Raw genomic sequence first — 19,354 nt, 5'->3', positions numbered from 1 at the left:
CTCTGAATCTTGATTGACTGATTTTAAAATCAGCTAGTATTTCTAGTTCAGTTCATTATCGCTTCTGGATAATGCATAATACATATGCTGGATCTAGGAAAGCTTTTTTAAACAGCTTAAACCAAAGACTTGCTCTCTTATGACAAGTTTTTTTTGCTCAAATAAATGATTACTCAACAGGTCTGTCTCTGGTCTCTTCAATGACTTATCTGCAATTTTTCAATCATTACAATGGTGTTTTGGTGCTCTTCTCTCATCTCTACAAAGTCATGCTAAGAGAAATTAGCCATCACTAGTGGTGCTTTATATAGAAAGTTTTTAAGCTTACAAAGCAGAAGGATAAAAGTGCAACTGGCACCTTTTCATAAGTGTCTTGAAGATTTGAGATTGGGGCATGAAAATCTGGTGTGACTGTAGTTCCTGTCTCCTTTCGATGTGAGAAGAGATAGCCCTGCTGCTCTCCTGACATCTGTTACTGTCCTGTGCTGCCCCGAGGCAACGGAATATTGCTGAGTGTTGATATTTCCATTATTCCCTTCTTGCTTCTAAATCCCTTTGATCATTGGATTCACATGGTTGAATGCAAGTGGAATTAATATCACTTTAAGCCTCCAGGCTCATTCAATTTAACATGTCTCTTCCTTCATATGTATTCAATATTAGAGCCTCCTGTTGAACTGAAAACAAATACAGTGCATTTGTCTGCTTAATTCATTTTACAAGCTTCTAAGATTCTATGCTGCTGTGTCCCAGCTAACCTACATTAAAAAAAAAAAAAAAAAAATAGAAGGCTAGCTTCGTTTTCCTGTGGCTTTGTGTGGCACAGAGCAAAGCAGTCACTTGCTGAATTGGACCAGCAGTTGTTCAGCTGAAAAATGATTATTGTGACTAAAGCAGCAAGAATCTCTGCAGCTTTACCCGTACAGGCTCAGTGTGCATCTGTTTTATCCCATTTCTGCTTGATGTGGGTTTGCATTAAGCTTGGGTTTCAAATTCAGAGAAAAGCCAATACTGGCAGGAAAGACTTGCTGTGATTAGCGATGGCAACGGTAACTGAAATGTTTGGCAACCTAAGGAAATTGGCCTAAGTTTTAGACTTACAAGAAACGATTTCAATTTGGGCAATTTTCTTCTTTATTCAAATTTTGTTCTAAAGATTTCCAATTGTGATATCAAAAAAACCTGTAAAAATTGGTTTATTGAATATTTTTTGCCAGACATCTCTTTATTCATAGTGCCAATAATTCCAGATAATGTCTGTCTTTTCCACCACAGGAGTAACTACCTTTTTGTAGTAAGTGATTAATAATTGTTTCGGATACCTCATGGGCTTGGATAATAGTGCTAGGAAAAAGATGCTTTTGTCTGTTAAACCAACAAACCAATTCTTATTTAGAGTTCTGCTGCATCCTGTTATTTGTTCTTGCTGTTATCCCCCATCAGAAAACTTAAAATAGAAAATAGGGCTATAGCAAGTCTTTCTGGTATCTGTCTTGCCTGTGGGAATTGCCCTTTGCTTTTATTTCTTTTTTTACTTTTTTTTTCTTTTCTGAATCTTCAAGAAGGGAATTATTTTTCTCTTTGCGATCATGACTCGGTGTGTTAGAAATATTGATGCTTTGCTGAATATACTGTGTAATGTCATCTTCTAGGATCTTAGAAAAGCAGTTTTCTTTATCACTTGTTGGGCAAATCATTCAGATGTATGATGTAGAACCACATATAAGTAACAACACTGCCTCTGATCACTTGGACTGAAATGTCCTCAAAACAAAACTGCATCTGGCCACACATTTTAAATCTTCAGAGTGGATTGTGGTGTTTGTTTTAATGAAAAAGCATAAAGTTGCAATAGACACCTTATGACAGCCTGCATAAATTCTATAACCTATTTTATAGCCAATCTGAATTTCTGAATGCCTAAATATCTGCTTGCTAAGGGCTTCTTATGTAGAAACTCTTTGGCTGTCTTTCCTGAACATACAAAGCTGACATGAATGGCAGTTACTGTGCAAACAGTAAAGATTATTAAAAACTAGACTCAGGCCCTACAGATTTCTTGCAGCAGGGTTTTGCTCTAGAGTTGTCAAACATACTTTTAAAAAACCCAACTCTTGCAGCAGTTTCTGAGATGAATAGCACTCTTTTCTCAATGCATTGGTAAAACAGAGGCAGGAAAAGTTCACAGACTGAAAGGGAATCCAGATCAGAAGCAGACTGGAGGTCTGGGCTCCCTGTCCTCTCTTTAGATTACTAGATGTTGTGTGGAATTTGCCTGGATTACACTGTTTAAAGGTTATCTATTAAAACAATGAAAAAGATGGTTTGAAATATCTTCACTGTTTGAAAACAGGACCATTCTGTTTAATCTAAAGAATAAAACTCTTGCCTAGCTACTGTGCCTCTGGTTTCAGATAACCTAGTCATTCCAAACATAAGGCTGTTGCCTCAGAAGCAGAAATCATCTGTTGTCCTGTACCTCACCAGGCAGATTCCTGGAGGCTGTTTTTTCCTGCCAGACAAGAAATAGAATAAATAATGCAAGGTTACTGAGGTTGCAGATCTTGTAGAACTGTGGAACTGTAGTTCATGATTAATGGGTTTATACTGAGCTGCCAAAACTCTAGCCAGTGTAAACTGGTTCATTTTTGTGACCCTATGAAGACAGACTGATTTATACCAGCTTACAACTTAGCTCCTTATGACATTCTTCTCCCTTATGGTAACATAATAGTAATCATAAAAAAACCCCATCATTTACCTGTGCTTGTCTGGCCTCCATGCTTTACCTTTTACTTTAAGTAGTCTGGTGCATCATAAGCCATGCATTTATTGTTTCAGCCATCATTAGTAGTGTCCATAGAATAAACCACTGTACTCCCATACAACTAAAATGCATCTGACAGTGATGTTGGAACATTGTTCATTGGTGTGGGAGGACAGAGGAGGCAGGAAGAGGCAGTAGATAATCTCAGCAGTGATGTGAGGAATCAAGAAGGTAATGAGCAAAAAAACCCCCTCCAAGTTTGATAATAAACATCCTCAAAAAAGCCCTGAACAAAACAACGCACAAACCAACCAAAACAAAACCTCAGAAAGCAGGAGATGAGCCTTTCAGCATTCCAATAGACTGCATACTGCCATGAAGAAATGCAGGGGACGAAAAAGATGATAAACATGGGAACTTGAAACTTTCCAAATCAATTTGCATTCTGCCTTTCCTCAGTTCTTAAACAGAAGTGTTTCACAGAGCCCAGGGACAGCGCTAGGACTGGGTCATGCTTCTTATAGATTCTCTATATGTCTTCACTAAAGTTGTTCAGGTTTGAAGCTGACATGGCAAAGATGCATGGGAGAGATCAAGCTGATGGAGGGGAAAAAAACCCACCCCAAAACTGAAAGTCTAAAAGCTAACAGAGCTGTGGATTCATTTCAGTAGCTGGTAGAGTGATAGAGTAAAAAAAAACCATTGGCTAAGCAGCAGCACAGGGGAATGTGTGATTTGATTAACTAGTAAATATTTTGCAATACTTCTTTTAGCTGGCAAATGTTGGAGGTATTGGCAGGGAAAGGCCATTGGAAATAGTAGCAAAATTATTGTGGTTACAGAAAAAGTAGGAATAGTATTTGAGCCATAGGGGAAGTCTTCCTGTGTTGTAACCTGTAACGAGTGACATCCTTATGCTTTTTGTTTGAACTTGTGAGGCAATGCACTGCTGGGACTGGGGGATACAAACTGTATACTTTGCTGTGGCATAGTAGGAATTCCACTACAGACCTCTAACTTGCTATGCAAAAATGTCTTTGTGCTTTTACTGCCATCTTGGCTTCCTGTGCTGTGAGTGTTATACATAGTTACTGAGAGTTTAGGATTTACTGTTACTTGTCAAAATATTGCTATATTGATCGGGAGTTGTTTAGCAATACGCTTACTTAGCCTATATATTCATATGGTCTTATTTGTATTAATAATCTTATCTTTATCCCTCAGTCTTCACAGCTAGATTCCTCAGAAACTATATCTAATGTTAAAAGAAAAAAATAATCCTCATTTGGATGCCTTTAGATGCAATTAAGTTTTGTTTGGTTTTTTTTTCTTTTTCTCCTTGAAATAGTTGGGTACTTAGGTGGTTGGTTTCTTTTCATGAGTGTGCTCACGGAAGTTTGTTTGGTTTGTTTTTTTTTTTTCAATGATGAATTATTTTGCATGTGATTTTGGAGGCATGTTTGAAAACTGAAGCCTAACCATTCCTTGATCAGCAGACTTGGATATCTGTCACATGAGGTGCAAATATTCCAAGAATTTTCTCAGCAAGACCAATGAACTTCCTGTTTGTGTACCTTTGCAGTTTTCAGTGCAATGATTTCTACTCCCTATTTACTGATTCTGGATATAGATTATCCTTATAATTGCCTTTATGAAAGCAGTCTTTTTCCAATAAATCTTCATGAGAAAACGAAATAATCTTGTGCAACTGGCCAAACAGCCCTTTGCTAGAATTGCATCTATGCTGTGTCTGTGGGTCCACTGGGAAAAGCAGTTTTCTATCCTCTCTTACCTCCTCAGTGCTAGTTTCTAGATTCTAGTTAGTGTGGATATTTTTTTGTCTAAAAAGGGACTTCTGTGTTTGCAGAATTCTCATTCCAATTTGACACTTTCTGTGACAATTTCATAAGGTAACTTTCTGGTTGTTGCTGATATAGGAAAAAGACTGCTTAAGGGCAAAATGGGATGGACTTTACTGATACTTTCTCAACCCCCCTCCCTAAGCTTTACAAAATTCTTTGAACTTTTTAATCCTATTGATACTAATCAAAGATCAGATTACCTTTTTTGTTGTTATTTCCAAGTTAATTAAAAACCTTTTTTCATGGATATCTTCTAGAACTGAGGCATACTCTTACTTTTTTAATTGATAAATGATATAATAAGGCACGTCTGCGTTAGAGCTTCTCTGCAGAGTTTTAAAGTGCACCTGGTTCTAAACTGGTTTGCAGAGCCTGCAGAGCTCTGTATTAAGCACACAGAAGTTTCCTGGCAAGTGCTTGTAAATGAAGAGCTTGCCTTGGACCTGGTTCCTTACTCAGGTCTCATGCAAGACACTGCCAGCCTTTCTATTGACTTCAGCTAAATTGAAGTGAGACATTACTTTGTTGCTCACCTCGGATACAATACTGGAATAAAATATGTGACTAGGAACAAAACACAGAAACTGGTTGGGTTCTGCCCCCTGTCCTCCATGACTGAAATTGGTTGTCAGAATAAATTTGACAGAGATCATATTTTAATCTCAATTAAGACTTCAATATGCTATATGTATCTCAGTGTGGTGGTAGTAGGTAATTTAAGGGCAGGAGAGGGATGATTCTCTTAATCTGTCATTAAAGAAGACACCTCTGGTAGGAACTGCATGCAAAACGAACTTAAAAGAGAATGGAGAAAACATGAACAATTCTTGTGTATGCAAGAGATATACGAAAGAAGTAATGGATGAATGGATATGAAGTATAGGCGACATTTGAAGAACTAGGTTTTTTCATATGTGTTTTTTTAAAAAATCCTTAATGTTTCATCTTAAACCGAAGAATGCATTTCTGTTTCTAATATCAACATTGCACATTTTTATTCACATCTGTGTAAACATTTGTATAATTGGTGTCTTTCTGACCTGCTCACTTCCAGCATTGGCATCCAGAGCAGTGGTTGGGATCTCTTATAAAGGAGAATTTCCCTAGACTGACAAGTAGACAGACTGATTGAGACACTTGGGTGGGGAGAAATGTAAGACACTTCACAAACAACAAAGATTGGGAAGGGGGGGCATGGGAGGAATGACTCTTCAACAACTTAATCTGTGGGTGAAAGTCAACAGAGATTTGTATGAACCTCAGCCATTCTTGGATTATTTGTCGGTTCTTATTGAGGGGATTACAGAAAATGTTCTGAAGGTCTTTCAGTTAAAGCTGTAGAATTTAACAGAACCATCATGATTCTCAACCATACTGTCAGCACAGCTGAATTTTGGTGGCCTCTGACAGCCTTCTTCATATGTTCTTTGTTATATTCCCACTGTCTGTGTGACTGTACTCTTCTCCACTCCTCAGTGCCTTTCTGCATCATCAGAACTGCAGAATTGTCGTTTTAATCTCGTGTTGATTTCTTTTTTCCTTCTCATTCTCTTTTGTTTTTAATCTCAACTCTTCCTTTTTTCCTCCCTCTGTTCTTTCCAGGCTAGGGATCACTGATGCCTGTCAGGGACATGAAAAGTTATTCACCTCCCATCTTTTCACTGCCTGTGAGGAGAGCTAGACCTTTTACTCCCCATGTGATAGACAAGTTAATGTGACTGACAGGATCAAGCCTCTATAGAACACTCTCATGAGAACATCACAGTTCTTTGACTTGCTCAGTTTTGTTGTTTTTTTTTTTTTAAATGGTATAGGAGAACTCGCTTTGTGGACATGATGGAAAGATTTTATTATTTCTACCACCTTTTTTCTTGCTGATACAGTAAATGCTGATATGTTAATTGAACAGCTATACTGTGTAAAGAGAGGCTGAGGATTGGATGGGGCCCAGATTTCATGAGAAGAGCCATTCCAATGAATTTCCATGCAGAAGAAGGAAAATGGGCTACTTTTGGGCTTGTCTCCCAGCTGGAAGCAGGGGAGTCAGGGCAGACCTGGATCTCAGACAGAGTCCAACCACTTTTCTGTTCATACCAGCCCCACTGAAATGTGAAGTCTTAAAACCACTGTTTCACATCTGAATCTCTTTTTACATACACTTTTAAGATGGTGGCTTTGAGAATTCTCATTGTGTGCTTTTGTAGAGCATAGCTGAACAAATGTGATGAGATCTAAGCAAATTACCACAACTCTCTAATCTAAAAACTCATTTAAAAGTATGTAAAAACTTTTTTATTCAATAAGATGCTGGGATGTAACAGGGAAGTTTCTGTATGTTTGAAAATGGAAATGTCTTTAAAAGCATTAATTTGCCTGCATGTCCCACTTTTTGCAGTCTCAAAGGAAAGATGTGTTCACTTGTTATCAGAAATGGACATTTGGCTGAAATTTGCAAACCGGTGCTTAAGTAAGATCAAATCAGATTCCATCTCCCTCCTTGCTAAACACTGCAATGTTGATGATTTATATATTGTTGTCATTTTCATAGGCTGATTTCCCCCCCCCCCCCCCCTTATAACAATTGTTTTTCCTCATATTTATAGTGTTCTCTACAGAATAGTAACTGTCTTGCTGACCTATATCCGGCATGTGAAAGTCCTATGTCATGGTCCAAATTTAACAACAATTGCCAGATGAATCATGGAGTCATGGGTTTGGAAGGGACTTCAGAAGGCCATCCGGTCTTTCCTGGGTCCAGGGCTAAACTGTACATGTCATTCCTGACAGACATTTGTATAGCTTCCAGCACTGAAGACTTCAGACTCTTTGAGCAATCTCTTTCAGGACTGCTTCACTTTTTATTTATTAAACTTTTTCCCCGATGTCTAAATTGTCCCTGGTACAATTAAAAGCTTATGACTTCACATGTAATTTTCCATGTACATTGAGAATAAATTTGTATTCATTTCCTCTGCAGCAAGCTATTAAAGTGGTAATTGTATTCGAACACTTAACTTCTCCACCTAGTGGAGCCCATTTGGGGAATTATTCTGTTTAAGAATTTGTAAAAATGCTACCACTTCTTGTTTGCTTGTTTCCAAAGTCTCCAGCTAGTTCAGGCTTGGAGTGCGGCATGCAGCACTGGATGTGAAATCTTACTAGCTACGAGAACAGACTGATGGCTTCAGTGTTAGGAGTTTATCATCTTTGGTTACATTATTACTAAACCCTAGACACTCGGGGTAAAGCAGAAAAGAACTCTCCAGCTCAAAGGATGTATGTAGGGGTTCACGTTTCATGATCTGAAGACTGTGTTAACTGCTTGATGATCTCTGGTACAGCTCTCCTGAACTGTGTTCTTAAAGCTTTCACTTCTTTTTTTCCTGTCCCTACTCACAGAAATAGATCACAGAAAACTGTCCCGTGGGGGTGAGGGTGTTGTGGACCAAGCACAAGCTCATTCCCTTTAGTAGACATTGCTTTATCTTGAAAATTTGAAAGCTGTTACTACCTTAGAAAAACTTCTTCTGCAGTCTAATTGTAAATGTTCTTGTCAATGCTGTAACTGTGAGCAAGAAGTTTTGTATGCTTCCTAGTGCTTTTATGAAATAAAACCAACTCTGTTGGTTAAGAAAAAAAAGATATTATCATTGTATAGTCCTATCTCACATCTAGGTCATAACTTTTTTCAGCAAGGTGGTGTTTCTGTTTGCTTTACAGTGCCAAATACATTGTTAAGAATTGACGTATAACCAATGATTGTTGGAGTATGCTGGCTTCCATACACGAATAAAACTGTTGTTTCCAGAAAAAATAAACTTGAAGGAGAACTTATGGGCTAAGTTTTTTCTGCTGACAGTTAATGGGACTTAATAGAATAGAAGGCTGCACAGAATGTGGCCTTGTGCAGCGTATCTCAGCATAAAGAATCAGTGGCTCTTTCAAACGAAGAACCTAATTCCTTTAGTATTAAGTATTTGCTGTATAATTTGAAATTTAGTGACGTTTATCCATGGCCCAGTCTGTTGCTGGCTGAAGTCAACAGGTTTCTTTCCAATGTTACCCCAGGGTTCACACATGTCAGCCAGTAGAGTGCATGTGTTCATTTTCCCAAATGGCATACAACTTGGCGAACTTGCGTCTGTCTTTTTTTTGGAGTTCTGGCTATGTATGAAACTAAAGCACAAAGCAAAACCTCGAGACTAAAAAAATTGTGTTTTATGAACCACAAATCTTCCATGACTTAACCTTTCATGCAATTTTATGGCCCTATTGGCTTGGAAATGGGCAATAGCAATTGGCCACCTACAGCATCAGCATCAAGGAAGGTTAATATTGTGGTTACTCTTTGAAAGATGGAACCTAAAAAGCTCAACAAACAACTTCACTGTAAACTGCTGATTTAGCATAGTGTTCTACCACTGCTAAGACATAGCAAAACAAGGACTTTTTCTATAAAACTTATAATTTAAATCAAATGGTAGGCAGACATTTCAAAACTTGCCTCATGCTGACTTGCTCCAGAATTAAACTTGTTACCTTTGCTAGAAGCCTTGCTGAAACCTGCACTCAGTTGAAAGGAATTACCTTATAAAATAAACAGGAAATAAGATATTTCTTTCTTTTTAAAAGATTCAGTTTTTCATTCGGTCCTTGGATCTTTGACATCCTGATTTTACTACTATTTTTTTTTTTTTAATTGCCTCCCAGCTCTATAGTCTTATACTAAATCATTGAAGTACTGAATCATTCTCCTTCCTCAAAATTGGGAGACAATACATATAAATGTCTTCTAAGGGGCTTGTGTGAAAGGTATTGTTTAAGTGCTAAGTATTGCTGTTAGCAAACTGTATTCTTGGGCTTGTACATGTTGAGTATTAAGTCTGAACTAGAGCTGTAGCTGCAAATTTGTGCTTGTGTACTTGAAACTTCATGATATTATCAGCTTATACTGACGTGCTTCACCTTCACATGGTTGCCACTGGCACTAAAAGTTACTCTAGATTTGCAAGTTAAATTTCAAGAGTGTCTATTTCAAATGTTTTACCCAAGTTCTCTTAAATCCATGGTCAGCTGGGATTCCCAGCTAATCCTCAGGTATTCTGGGTTGTTCAGTCACTGATGTCATGTGACTGTGAGTTGGAGAGAGGAAACTGGTTGGAAATTCTAATCTGCTGTGTGAAGATCACCTGGAACAAATGTCTTCCTACAGGTTTCTCTGTTAATTGCATCAGTGTATATCCTGAAAGGCAGCACAGCACTTAAAGAATTGTTTTCCTTTCTGCAAAAATGAGCTGTTAGTCCAGGTCCTGCTGTCCAGTGATTGAGGTCATATCTCATATCCACACCCAGAAATCTCCTGAATTTTGGATGATCTTTGACACATGTATTTTTCTATCATAAACACCAGCTTCTACCAGTTATTTTTGGTACTTGTAACACATAAGCTACAAGGTGCAAATTCAGTACAAAATTTTATTGGTGAGATGAGGACTGGTACGATCTCTCTTTTTACAAATATAAGTGCATGCTCTGCATATCCTGAAAATCCTTGTTCAAGGACTATAAAAGGTATTATTGGAAGTTTGTTCCTTTATGAGGGCTGCTGTCAATGATGAAATTCAGATTGAGAATTGTAGTCCAAACCTTCCCAAGACTAAAGTCTTTGGATTTTGGTATATATTGAGTACCTGAAATGATCCTTTAAAGGAAAACCACTGGAATTTTATTGCCAATGACCTGCTGCTTAGTACACTGAAAACCTTTCTGTCGGTCTGGCCCTTTTTTTTTTTTTTTTTTTTTTTTTAAGTTTTGCTTATAAAATAGGATTGTAGCAGATTTTGAAGTCAGATTGAATTACTCTGACCAACATGTTTCTATAAAAAGTTTCTATTCAAAATCTGTAAGAACAAGATCAACTTGCATCCTATTTGCCATCTGGGTTTCCCTCTGGCTTCAATTTGCTGCTATAAAATAATTTTTAGGTATGGATGCTGTACTGAACCTGCCCAATACATGTCACATTTAGTTACTTGTATTTCTTCTAAGATAACAGCTGCAAAGAAGCTGTTTCTTGTGGTCTGTTCTGATTTGCTGCTTCTTAATCTGATGTTTTAAATTAAACATGCAAGGTTTTGAGTCTTAAAATGTCATTGCATTCTTAAGACACATGTTCAGCTGCTTTGTAATGGGTATGTTTTTTCTTAAAGTTTAATACTCAGTGGTTATGGAATAAGTGAATAATGTAGCATGTCTGTTTATAATCAAGATGAATATATGTTATCAAAGGTATACATCAATTTCTCTCTTTTATATGTTTTTCCACATCCTTCCTTGTTCCTGAAATACCTTTTGCAGCTACTTGAATACATCAATAAACCTTTAAGACACAATTGTGCAAGAGCACATATCAGGGCTCACGTAAGACACGTTCTGTTGCAGCCACATGACTACTGACAGTAGGTGAAGTTAGAGATCTATACACAAATCCAGTGGGCCTGTATCTTTACTACCCTAAACAGTACTATGAAATTGAGGAAAAATAGAGGATGTTTATAACTGTCTGTAACTGCAAGAAGGTCATATCCTTGCTAGTGATTTATTTGCTAAGCAACATAGGTGGCTAGGGAGGGCATGGTTTTCTTTTTCCTTGATAAGAACATGTGGAAATTTTTAACTTTTGTTTTTTAATTTTTAGATTTCTTAATATGATTTACATAAATAAAGAGGTTTATTAGAGCCTATAGTAGTCAAAACACATCTTTATATAAAACATAGGTCACTTAGTATCATCTTGAGTTATGCTTTTATGTAAGATAAGGATGAAATTCCTCACCCAGCTATGTGACTGTACCATGGAAACCATTTCAGGTTAATGCACATGCTGCAAATATAATAAAAGCATCAAATTTATGGATCAGACAAATGGATTCTCTTCTTACCTCTCTCTCTGATCTCCTAAAACCAATTCAGTTCTGTCACACAAGCCATGTGGCTATCTTTTTGTCTCATAAGAGACTTGTCAAATGAGTATTAATTATGAAGTTTGTTCTCGGTCTCACCAGGTTAGCCACTTTTACTTACGGACTGAACATTGTAGAAACCCTGAAAGAGTATGTGGAAAGAATCATCCTTTTTCTTTCAAGGATGCCCAAGACATACAGTGGACTAAAGGAAACCTGCCACAAAACATTTTTGTTCTTCTCTATCTCAGTGTAGCTCAAACTCCTAGAAGATATTGCACAGTGCTATATAAGAAAATGACCTAGCTTGATTTCAGAAAGCTGCTACTATACTTTGTAGCTCCAACTCTATATCACAGTCTCACACACCTACATCTTCTTTGGAGCTTGACAGTATTTCAATATATGCTATTGTATCAGCATAAAACTAGGGCTGCAGTAGGAATTTATTAAAATGAGCACCTGGAACGGTTTGAAACTGTTCTTTCCTTTTTCTGTGTACAGGCAAGATTCTTGCTAATGCAAAGACTCGTGGTTGGCTTGCTGAGTGTGAAATCCAAGGCACTGAAATGATGGGGGATTTGAAGAAATTGCTTACTTGTGGGAAAATTTTTGATGTGATGATCCCAAATGAAATTGTAATTTAGTTCAGAATTTTTTTACTGTCATTTTAGTGAGCCTAAGCTTTAGCACAAGCTGTAAATTAATCTGTAATTCCCATTTGTGTAGGGATGATTTTTTGTGACTAAAAGGGCTTTTGTAGAAACTGATTGTGTTGTGAACGAGTGAGATGATGATGATCATTCATGGATGAGACAACAGAGGAAGAAACACCAGCTGAGTCAGGACTGGTACAAAATTTCACTTGGTCCCATAGTGTCAGGACATGTTCTGAGGTGCTGCTTGACTGCAACACTTAGCAAGACCCTGAAATAGTAGAGCACAAGCACAACAAGATATGAACATCACGAAAGTATGACTTTGTGGACAGTATCCTACTACTCCCTTAGAAAAAGAAAAGATCTTTCTCTTGTATTATTAGTGTGGCTGGTTCAAATTAGTCCTATGTGCAACAGAATAATCTTGTTGCTCTTCTTTCACCAGAGGCCAATACCTGTTATAGTTGCTGAAGGAGAAGCTTCCCAGAACAGGTGGCTGCAACGGGTGGGGTTGCAAGTCCCTCACTTCCTGTTCTGGTTTCCAACCTCTTCCCGTCTGTTAAATCTACCCATGACTTCATCAGCTTTGCTGATCCTTTATGGTTTATTGTTTTCCCTACACGCTGTTTCTTAGGTACTGCTAGCTGACAGGAGGCAGGACACTTCCTTGTGTGGTCTTGGAGGGCAAGACTGAAAAGATAGTCTCAAGGCATATGGCTGCAAAAATTCATTTCTGTAGTCCTGTGAAGAATGTGTTCCTTTATAGATTGGTATAGAAGTATGGTAACCACATGTTAGTCCTTCTGGTAAAGAAAGAGACTATAGGAAAGGAAGTAAGGTGTGTGGAAAGGGAAAGCTATCAAGCAAGTTGAGAAATGAAAGAAGCTTTCTTAAATACTGAAGGTTTTGAAGAATAATACTTTGAATATTTGAAGAATAACACTTATTCCCTAGCAAAACTCTTGAAATCAGTGGTCTGTGTAGGGGAATAGAAATTTACCTACTGTTTTAAAATATGTGCTTTTTGAAAAAAACACGATTCATTAAAAAAAAGCTATAATGAAATCCAGCTTCCTGGAAGTTTATAGCAATTTTATGCCTTTTGCTAGTTATGCTATTTATGTGGCCCTATTACTGTAGCCTGACTCCTACCCTTTAATATAGTTATCCTCACAGCACTTCTTTGTGGTAAGGAAGTACAATAATCCCCACTTTACAAATGGGGAGCCATGGCAAGAGAGGCTTAGCGACTTGCCTGAGGTCATGCAGGCAGCCCATTATGGGGCAGGGAATTCAACCAGGACTCCTAAGCAGCAGACAAATGCTCCAGCCCCTGGGCTGTCTGTCCTTCTGCTCCTACATTTAAAGAGTGCTACCCAGATTTCAAGAGATGGTTCAGATGTTATTAAAGGCAGTCTGGTGAAAACAACAGAGTAGCTGGACCACATTAAAATGGGCTGTTTAGGTGTGGAGTTGCACTATCAATTAGCCAAGTAAAGGTTTTTCAGCTGGCAGCTCCATTTTCCTCTCACTTGCACAACTTTGCTTTCTCATACGCACACTCATGCCCTCTCTGCAACTACATTTTTCTTCTGCCTTGGAGGAAGGACTCAGTAAAAGGAAATTAGTATAATTAAATGGTTATATAGGAAGCTGATGGTAAGTATTTACTTATACAAAATAAGTGAAGGAGAAAAAACTAAGTGGTGGATTTCTTAGTGTTTGCTTTTTTGGGGTTTATTTTTGTGAGCAGAGTATTGAGTGACAGAGATTTGTTCCCAGTAGAAAATGCTTGAAACACACTAGTCTGCTTTGGTATTAGAAAGATTAGAGGGCACACTGTGAGAATTTGTAAGGGTTTATGTGCTTTTTAGAAAGGATTAAGAATAAAAAAAAATAATCCAGATTAGAAATGCTGTCTAACCACATCACTACCATACAAGCCAACATTTGCGTGGTGGTTTTCTTTTATGTTTAATACCACAATGTTTGTATTGCAACTTCAGTTACAGTTGGTTTTGTTTAAAGACCATAGTCTAGGTGCGCACTGCATGCAGAATGAAATGTTATGAGTTCACATAGCATCCTTGAAATCTTATTCAGCAGCAAGCCTGAAATACCTAAGAAAAAGATTTTAGGGAAAAGCTCATTCTAGAAAGTTACCTAAATTTAAGGGGAAAAAAAATAAAAATCAGATACGTTCCATACCTTTTAAATGTCTGCTTACTTCCTGTCTATCAAATTTTAAGCTTGAACAACATTTGGTCTCTGGAATGTTATTTCTTTAAAAATATTTGGACATGGTAGTTCCGTGGTAATGCCAGACTGCACAAGATGGAATTATTTATTTGTTTGGGAACATAATTGTTAAATATCCTCTAAGATGGAAAAAAAACCCAACTTCCTAATTATTTACTAGAAGCATCTTCACCATACACAGCTAATTAAAGTCAGACTTCTGTATGTGGATGATTAGAGGCTTGTGTTGCTAGAAAGTTGCTTGTGCTGATCTAAGCTAATATTCACTTGTAAATTTAATCCCATTTAGACACTTTATTTAGAAAAACCTAAATCTATGCAAGATGTGTTTATGGCAAAGACTAGCTATTACTTTATTTTGTGCTTTACAGTCTCACTATATTAAGCATCAATTTGTTGGCAGTTTTTGGCATCTTACCAATATGCAATAGAAATTTAACCTGACCAGTAAGAGTGGCTTAGTTGTTCAGGATTTTTTTCATTTTTTTCCCATTCCCTGCACACACACCCACACACACCCACACCATTTCTCTATTTTTATTTTTTTTCTCCTCCATTTTGTTTTGTGCAGAGCTTGATCAAATAACTAGAAAAATCAGTGCAAAGCTGGTGTTGACCTTTAGCTCAGTCTTCATCAGTCTTTCCTAGGCCCAGGACTTTTCATCCAGTGAAATCCGGATATATCCGAGCCCAGTAATGCTTGGAGGATGAGCGTATGTTGAATGCAGTGTATTTTCCAGGCATGTGCCGATGGCTCTGTTTCAGGTAGTTGGTGAGTTTGATCTTGTAGCTCCAGTGTGGAGGTTTCTGTGTGTAAGCAGGTGTCATGCCTAAGAAGTTCCTTAAAGTCACCCTACATAAGCAGTGCATTGTACCTAAGGACTGACACTTGAGCATTTTGTCCCTACAAAATAATCCTGTGAGCACCTGCAGTGCATATAGTTTTCTCATGCTTGTTTCAGCCGTTATAATGGCATTGGCCAAAATGGAGTTCCATTTGCATGGGTAAATATCAAGTTTGAATTGCATTCTGAATGTTACTACTCTTACAATACTATTTTTAAAATAAAATTTATGGGTTATGTGTGGTTTTGATGATGTTTTGGTTTTGTAAACTCTCTGCAAAGTTGATACAGATGTGTGTGGAAGGATAGGTTTTGTTACTGGCTTATTATGGAATCAAATGTCATTACAGTGTCTTCAGACTGGAGAGGACTTCCATAACATCTGTATTATGCCTGGCACGTTATTGTCACTACTGGTGGTCTGAAAATTTTATTGCAAGCTTGTATTGGCAGACTGATTTGTTAGTGAAGGGTTTCACAGCTAGAGAGATATTGCAGATTTTGGCATTTATAGGCTCTGGAAAGGTGCTGCTTAGCAGAGGGGAACATCATGTGGGAAGAAAAATTGAGGATTGAGAAGTTAGTTGAGCATGTCAAGAAGTGAAGATCATCTGTGGAAAAGAGAATTACAAGGAAGCACTTAGAGAAAGAGAAAAAAAGAAAATTAGAAATAGAACTTAAAATGGGGTTTTGGCCAGTTCAGAAGAGATAAGTGGATACAAAATTAGCAATGTTGTATACTAAAAGTGACAAGATATCACAGTTGATATTTACAGTAATTTGGGATTTGAAAGATGTTTTATCTTAATCTGTAAAAAAATATATATTTTTTTTTAAATGTGCTAGTAAATATGGACTCAGTGTGCTCAGTATGCATCAGTTTAGAGCTGTATAATTGATTGAAAGTCTGCTGGAATAAACTGCAGTTTCAGCTGAGTGAACTGAGTTTGGAGTCTTGTCCTTAATGAAAGAACAATTAATTGAAAGAAAAATTCTCTCATTTTTTTAGGCAAATGGTTGTTCATCACAGTAACTAGCTGTGAGAGACTCAATTTTTGTTAGGGTGCCAAGTATATTTGTTAGAAAAGTACCAAGTCTTTGATTTCATCTTTTGTCTCTGGAATACAATCAGTTTCTTCCTTATTTGAACTATATTATGATTTCATACAGTTCTTTGATAAGGTGCAGAGATAATTTTGGGGTTGTTTTGTCTGTTTGTGTTTTAAAGAGTTGCTTATACTGGAAAGGGGGACATGCTGTGCTCTGAGGTGACTGGGTGCCAATACAGATATTCACTGCAAGCTTAACTCCTGTGCAAAGGAAGGCAGAATTTCTCGGTTTAAACTTTTGCATCATAGTTAAGGAAACATTTCTATTCCATTTATGTGTTTGGTCTCAGCAATGCAATTGTTAGAACTGCTATGATATTTTCTTGGGTTTTTTTGCATGTTGATATACAGAAATGCCAACAGGACACCATTCCAGAGAAATCCAAAGTCCACATCATCTTGAAGAAGGAGATTCCAAGATTTTTTTTAAAAAAAAACACTGTGTGCATACATAAATCAGCTGGTATCGTGGAAGGATTTGCTTTCTAAACTACAGTTCCTGACAAGTGCATACTGTGAAGGAGGAAGCTCTGTGGCTCCTACATCTTAGAACAAAACACCCTCCGGAGGTGCCTCAGTTGACTGTGAGGGAGACAAAACTTCCAGTTCAGATTGAACATCTAACTTTTAGACTAATAACTTCCACGAGAGGGTCTACCCTCTTAAACTGTTTTCGATCAGCATAGAGAAGGTGTTTCTGTATGTTTATAGAGCATGTCAGGTATGCTACGTGGAAAACTGTGGCACATATGTGATGTTGGAATGTAAGTCCTATTTGGAAATGAGTGAGTGTTGTGTTCCCCTGCTCCTCAAACAACTCCAGCCTGTTCTAAGAAAAGTATCCTTCATACAATTAGGAATAATGTGTCCCTAGTTTAATTGATTTCTCTTTTGTTCAAATTGAAGTTTCACTCTTTACTTAACTATTATTTATTGTAACATTCATCAGAATCAGATGAATAAATACAACATAATATATATTATGGATTGGTGTGTATAGCAGAGTATTATGACTGGAAGCCCAGTGTTCTTCACTGGTTCACCATGACCTGTTGGTGGGTCAATCCATTTCTCAGGTGTTTTTTCCTTGTTAAACTTGTCTATTAAATAGGCATTTTACAGTGGGGCTTCAAATTTACATAGATTATTTAAGGAGTTAGCACTAGGGTCAGCTACTAAAGCTACTACTATTTTTTTCTCCAGAAAACCTGAAATTTTACTTTTCAAAAATAGAATAATTTTTGCTTTCTTGGGAAGTATGAAATGTGTAGCAGAAGAGTCACCTGTGAGGCAGATATCTGTAATGAGATCTCCAAAATGCCATTTTTGTAGCATTATGAAATTTGTTCTCCATGCTATTTTACCAGCATATTTGCTGTAGAAAGATTTGCAGTAGAGACTTGGAATTTCTGCAAAAGCATTTGTTATGTACTAGCAGTACTTTGGAGGGAGTTATCCAGATATTTCTTAAGATCTTGAAAGCATGGTATGAAAAATCAGATTTTCCACATTCCCGCTTGCAACTTAAATCCAGTGCAAACAGAGTTCTCTTTATTTCATAAGTACTTGTTTAATGCTGGCTCTGCTTTTGAGACTTATTGATTTTGGTGTATTCCAGGCCAGGAAAATCAAAGTCACGCTGTGAAAATATCCTCCTGAAATAAGTTATTACCTCTTAATGCAGTTGTAAAGGATGACTTTTTGGTTAAGGCTCTGGTCTGGGACATGAGAGTTCAAACTGAGTTCAGCTCAAGGCTGTGACCCTGACAGCAACTGCAGGCACACCAGGCAACCTTCCCGTGTCTCAGTTCCCCACCCAGACAATAGCACTTGTCACCTTAGGCTGAAAACTCTTAACTATGTATATGAATATAGCATACATACAGAATGATCTGCTTCTGATCTGATTCTTAGCTGTTACCATAATGTAAGTAATTAATCATCATAACTTCTATATTACCACTTGTTTCTCTTTTACAGCGCACATCATGGGGGACGTGAAACTGGTGACATCTACTCGAGTTGCCAAAACCTCCCTGACACTCAGCCCCCCTGTCCCTGTTGAAGCACCAGCATTTACTCTTCCGCCTCGAAATATCAGAGTGCAGCTGGGAACCACAGCAAGATTTGAGGGGAAGGTAAGAAACAGAAATACGGAGGACTTCTCCATGTGGTTTTGCCCTTTCCTGAAGCTACCTTAAAAATGGTGAAGTTGCCTCTGTCATACAGGGCCTTCACTCAAGAATACACCAGTGTTTACTCTCCTGAGGTAGTGTGACCATTATGGGTCTGTTTCCAAGTAGAGTGTTGCAAAACCCGAGTATGTGCTTAGTATAACCTAGTTGAGCATGCCAGGCACTGAGCTTTAATATCAGTGGAAGACTGCTTCAAGAGCTGTCTATAATCAGAGAGTAATTCTCCTACTGCATATTCATTGCCCTGCATCCCACATCTGCCTGTTTGTGAAGCTTTGTGTGTAACACAAATCTGACCCTGCTACAGCATGTTCTTCCTAGTAGTCAAGCTAGGAATCTCTAAGGAGAGTTGTGACATTTTTGTATCTCCACCACCTGCTATACTTGTTAATCTGAAAGCAAAAGGAGCGTTTTCAGAGGAAAGATTGATTTGTTCAAGGAAATGTGTTAACCCAAAGGGTTTGAAAGGGTGTGTAGCAGAGTGTGGATCTCAGGTTATCCTCTTCCCTTCCTGCTTGGGACATTGAATTGTGCTTACTGGCATCCACACATCTTTCATGCTTCAATCCTGGTACGATCTCTTTTTGGTTCTAGCGAACTTCCTTTCTCTTCTCTTAATGGAAATCTTTTTCCTGGAGCTGCCAGTTTTCCTTCTCAGCTCTTTCAGCTTCCTTCTGTCTATGTCATGCTCTGATT

The 19,354-nt window shown here is 37.7% G+C and overlaps 1 protein-coding gene across 1 annotated transcript in view; it reads left to right on the top strand.

Annotated features, from left to right (window-relative positions):
- The window catches only part of MYLK (myosin light chain kinase), a 216,412-nt gene that overhangs the window by 42,948 nt on the left and 154,110 nt on the right, over window positions 1-19,354 (top strand). The window contains exon 2 of the mRNA XM_013304740.3: window positions 18,444-18,601. Coding sequence (XP_013160194.2) covers window positions 18,444-18,601 — 158 coding nt within the window. The remainder of the gene's footprint in view (window positions 1-18,443; window positions 18,602-19,354) is intronic.

Source organism: Falco peregrinus, chromosome 8 (genome assembly GCF_023634155.1).
Source record: "Falco peregrinus isolate bFalPer1 chromosome 8, bFalPer1.pri, whole genome shotgun sequence".
In the NCBI taxonomy this organism is placed as follows: Eukaryota; Metazoa; Chordata; class Aves; order Falconiformes; family Falconidae; genus Falco; species Falco peregrinus.
Note: the sequence above shows the minus strand (reverse complement) of the source record. Positions and strands in the feature narration are given on the sequence as shown.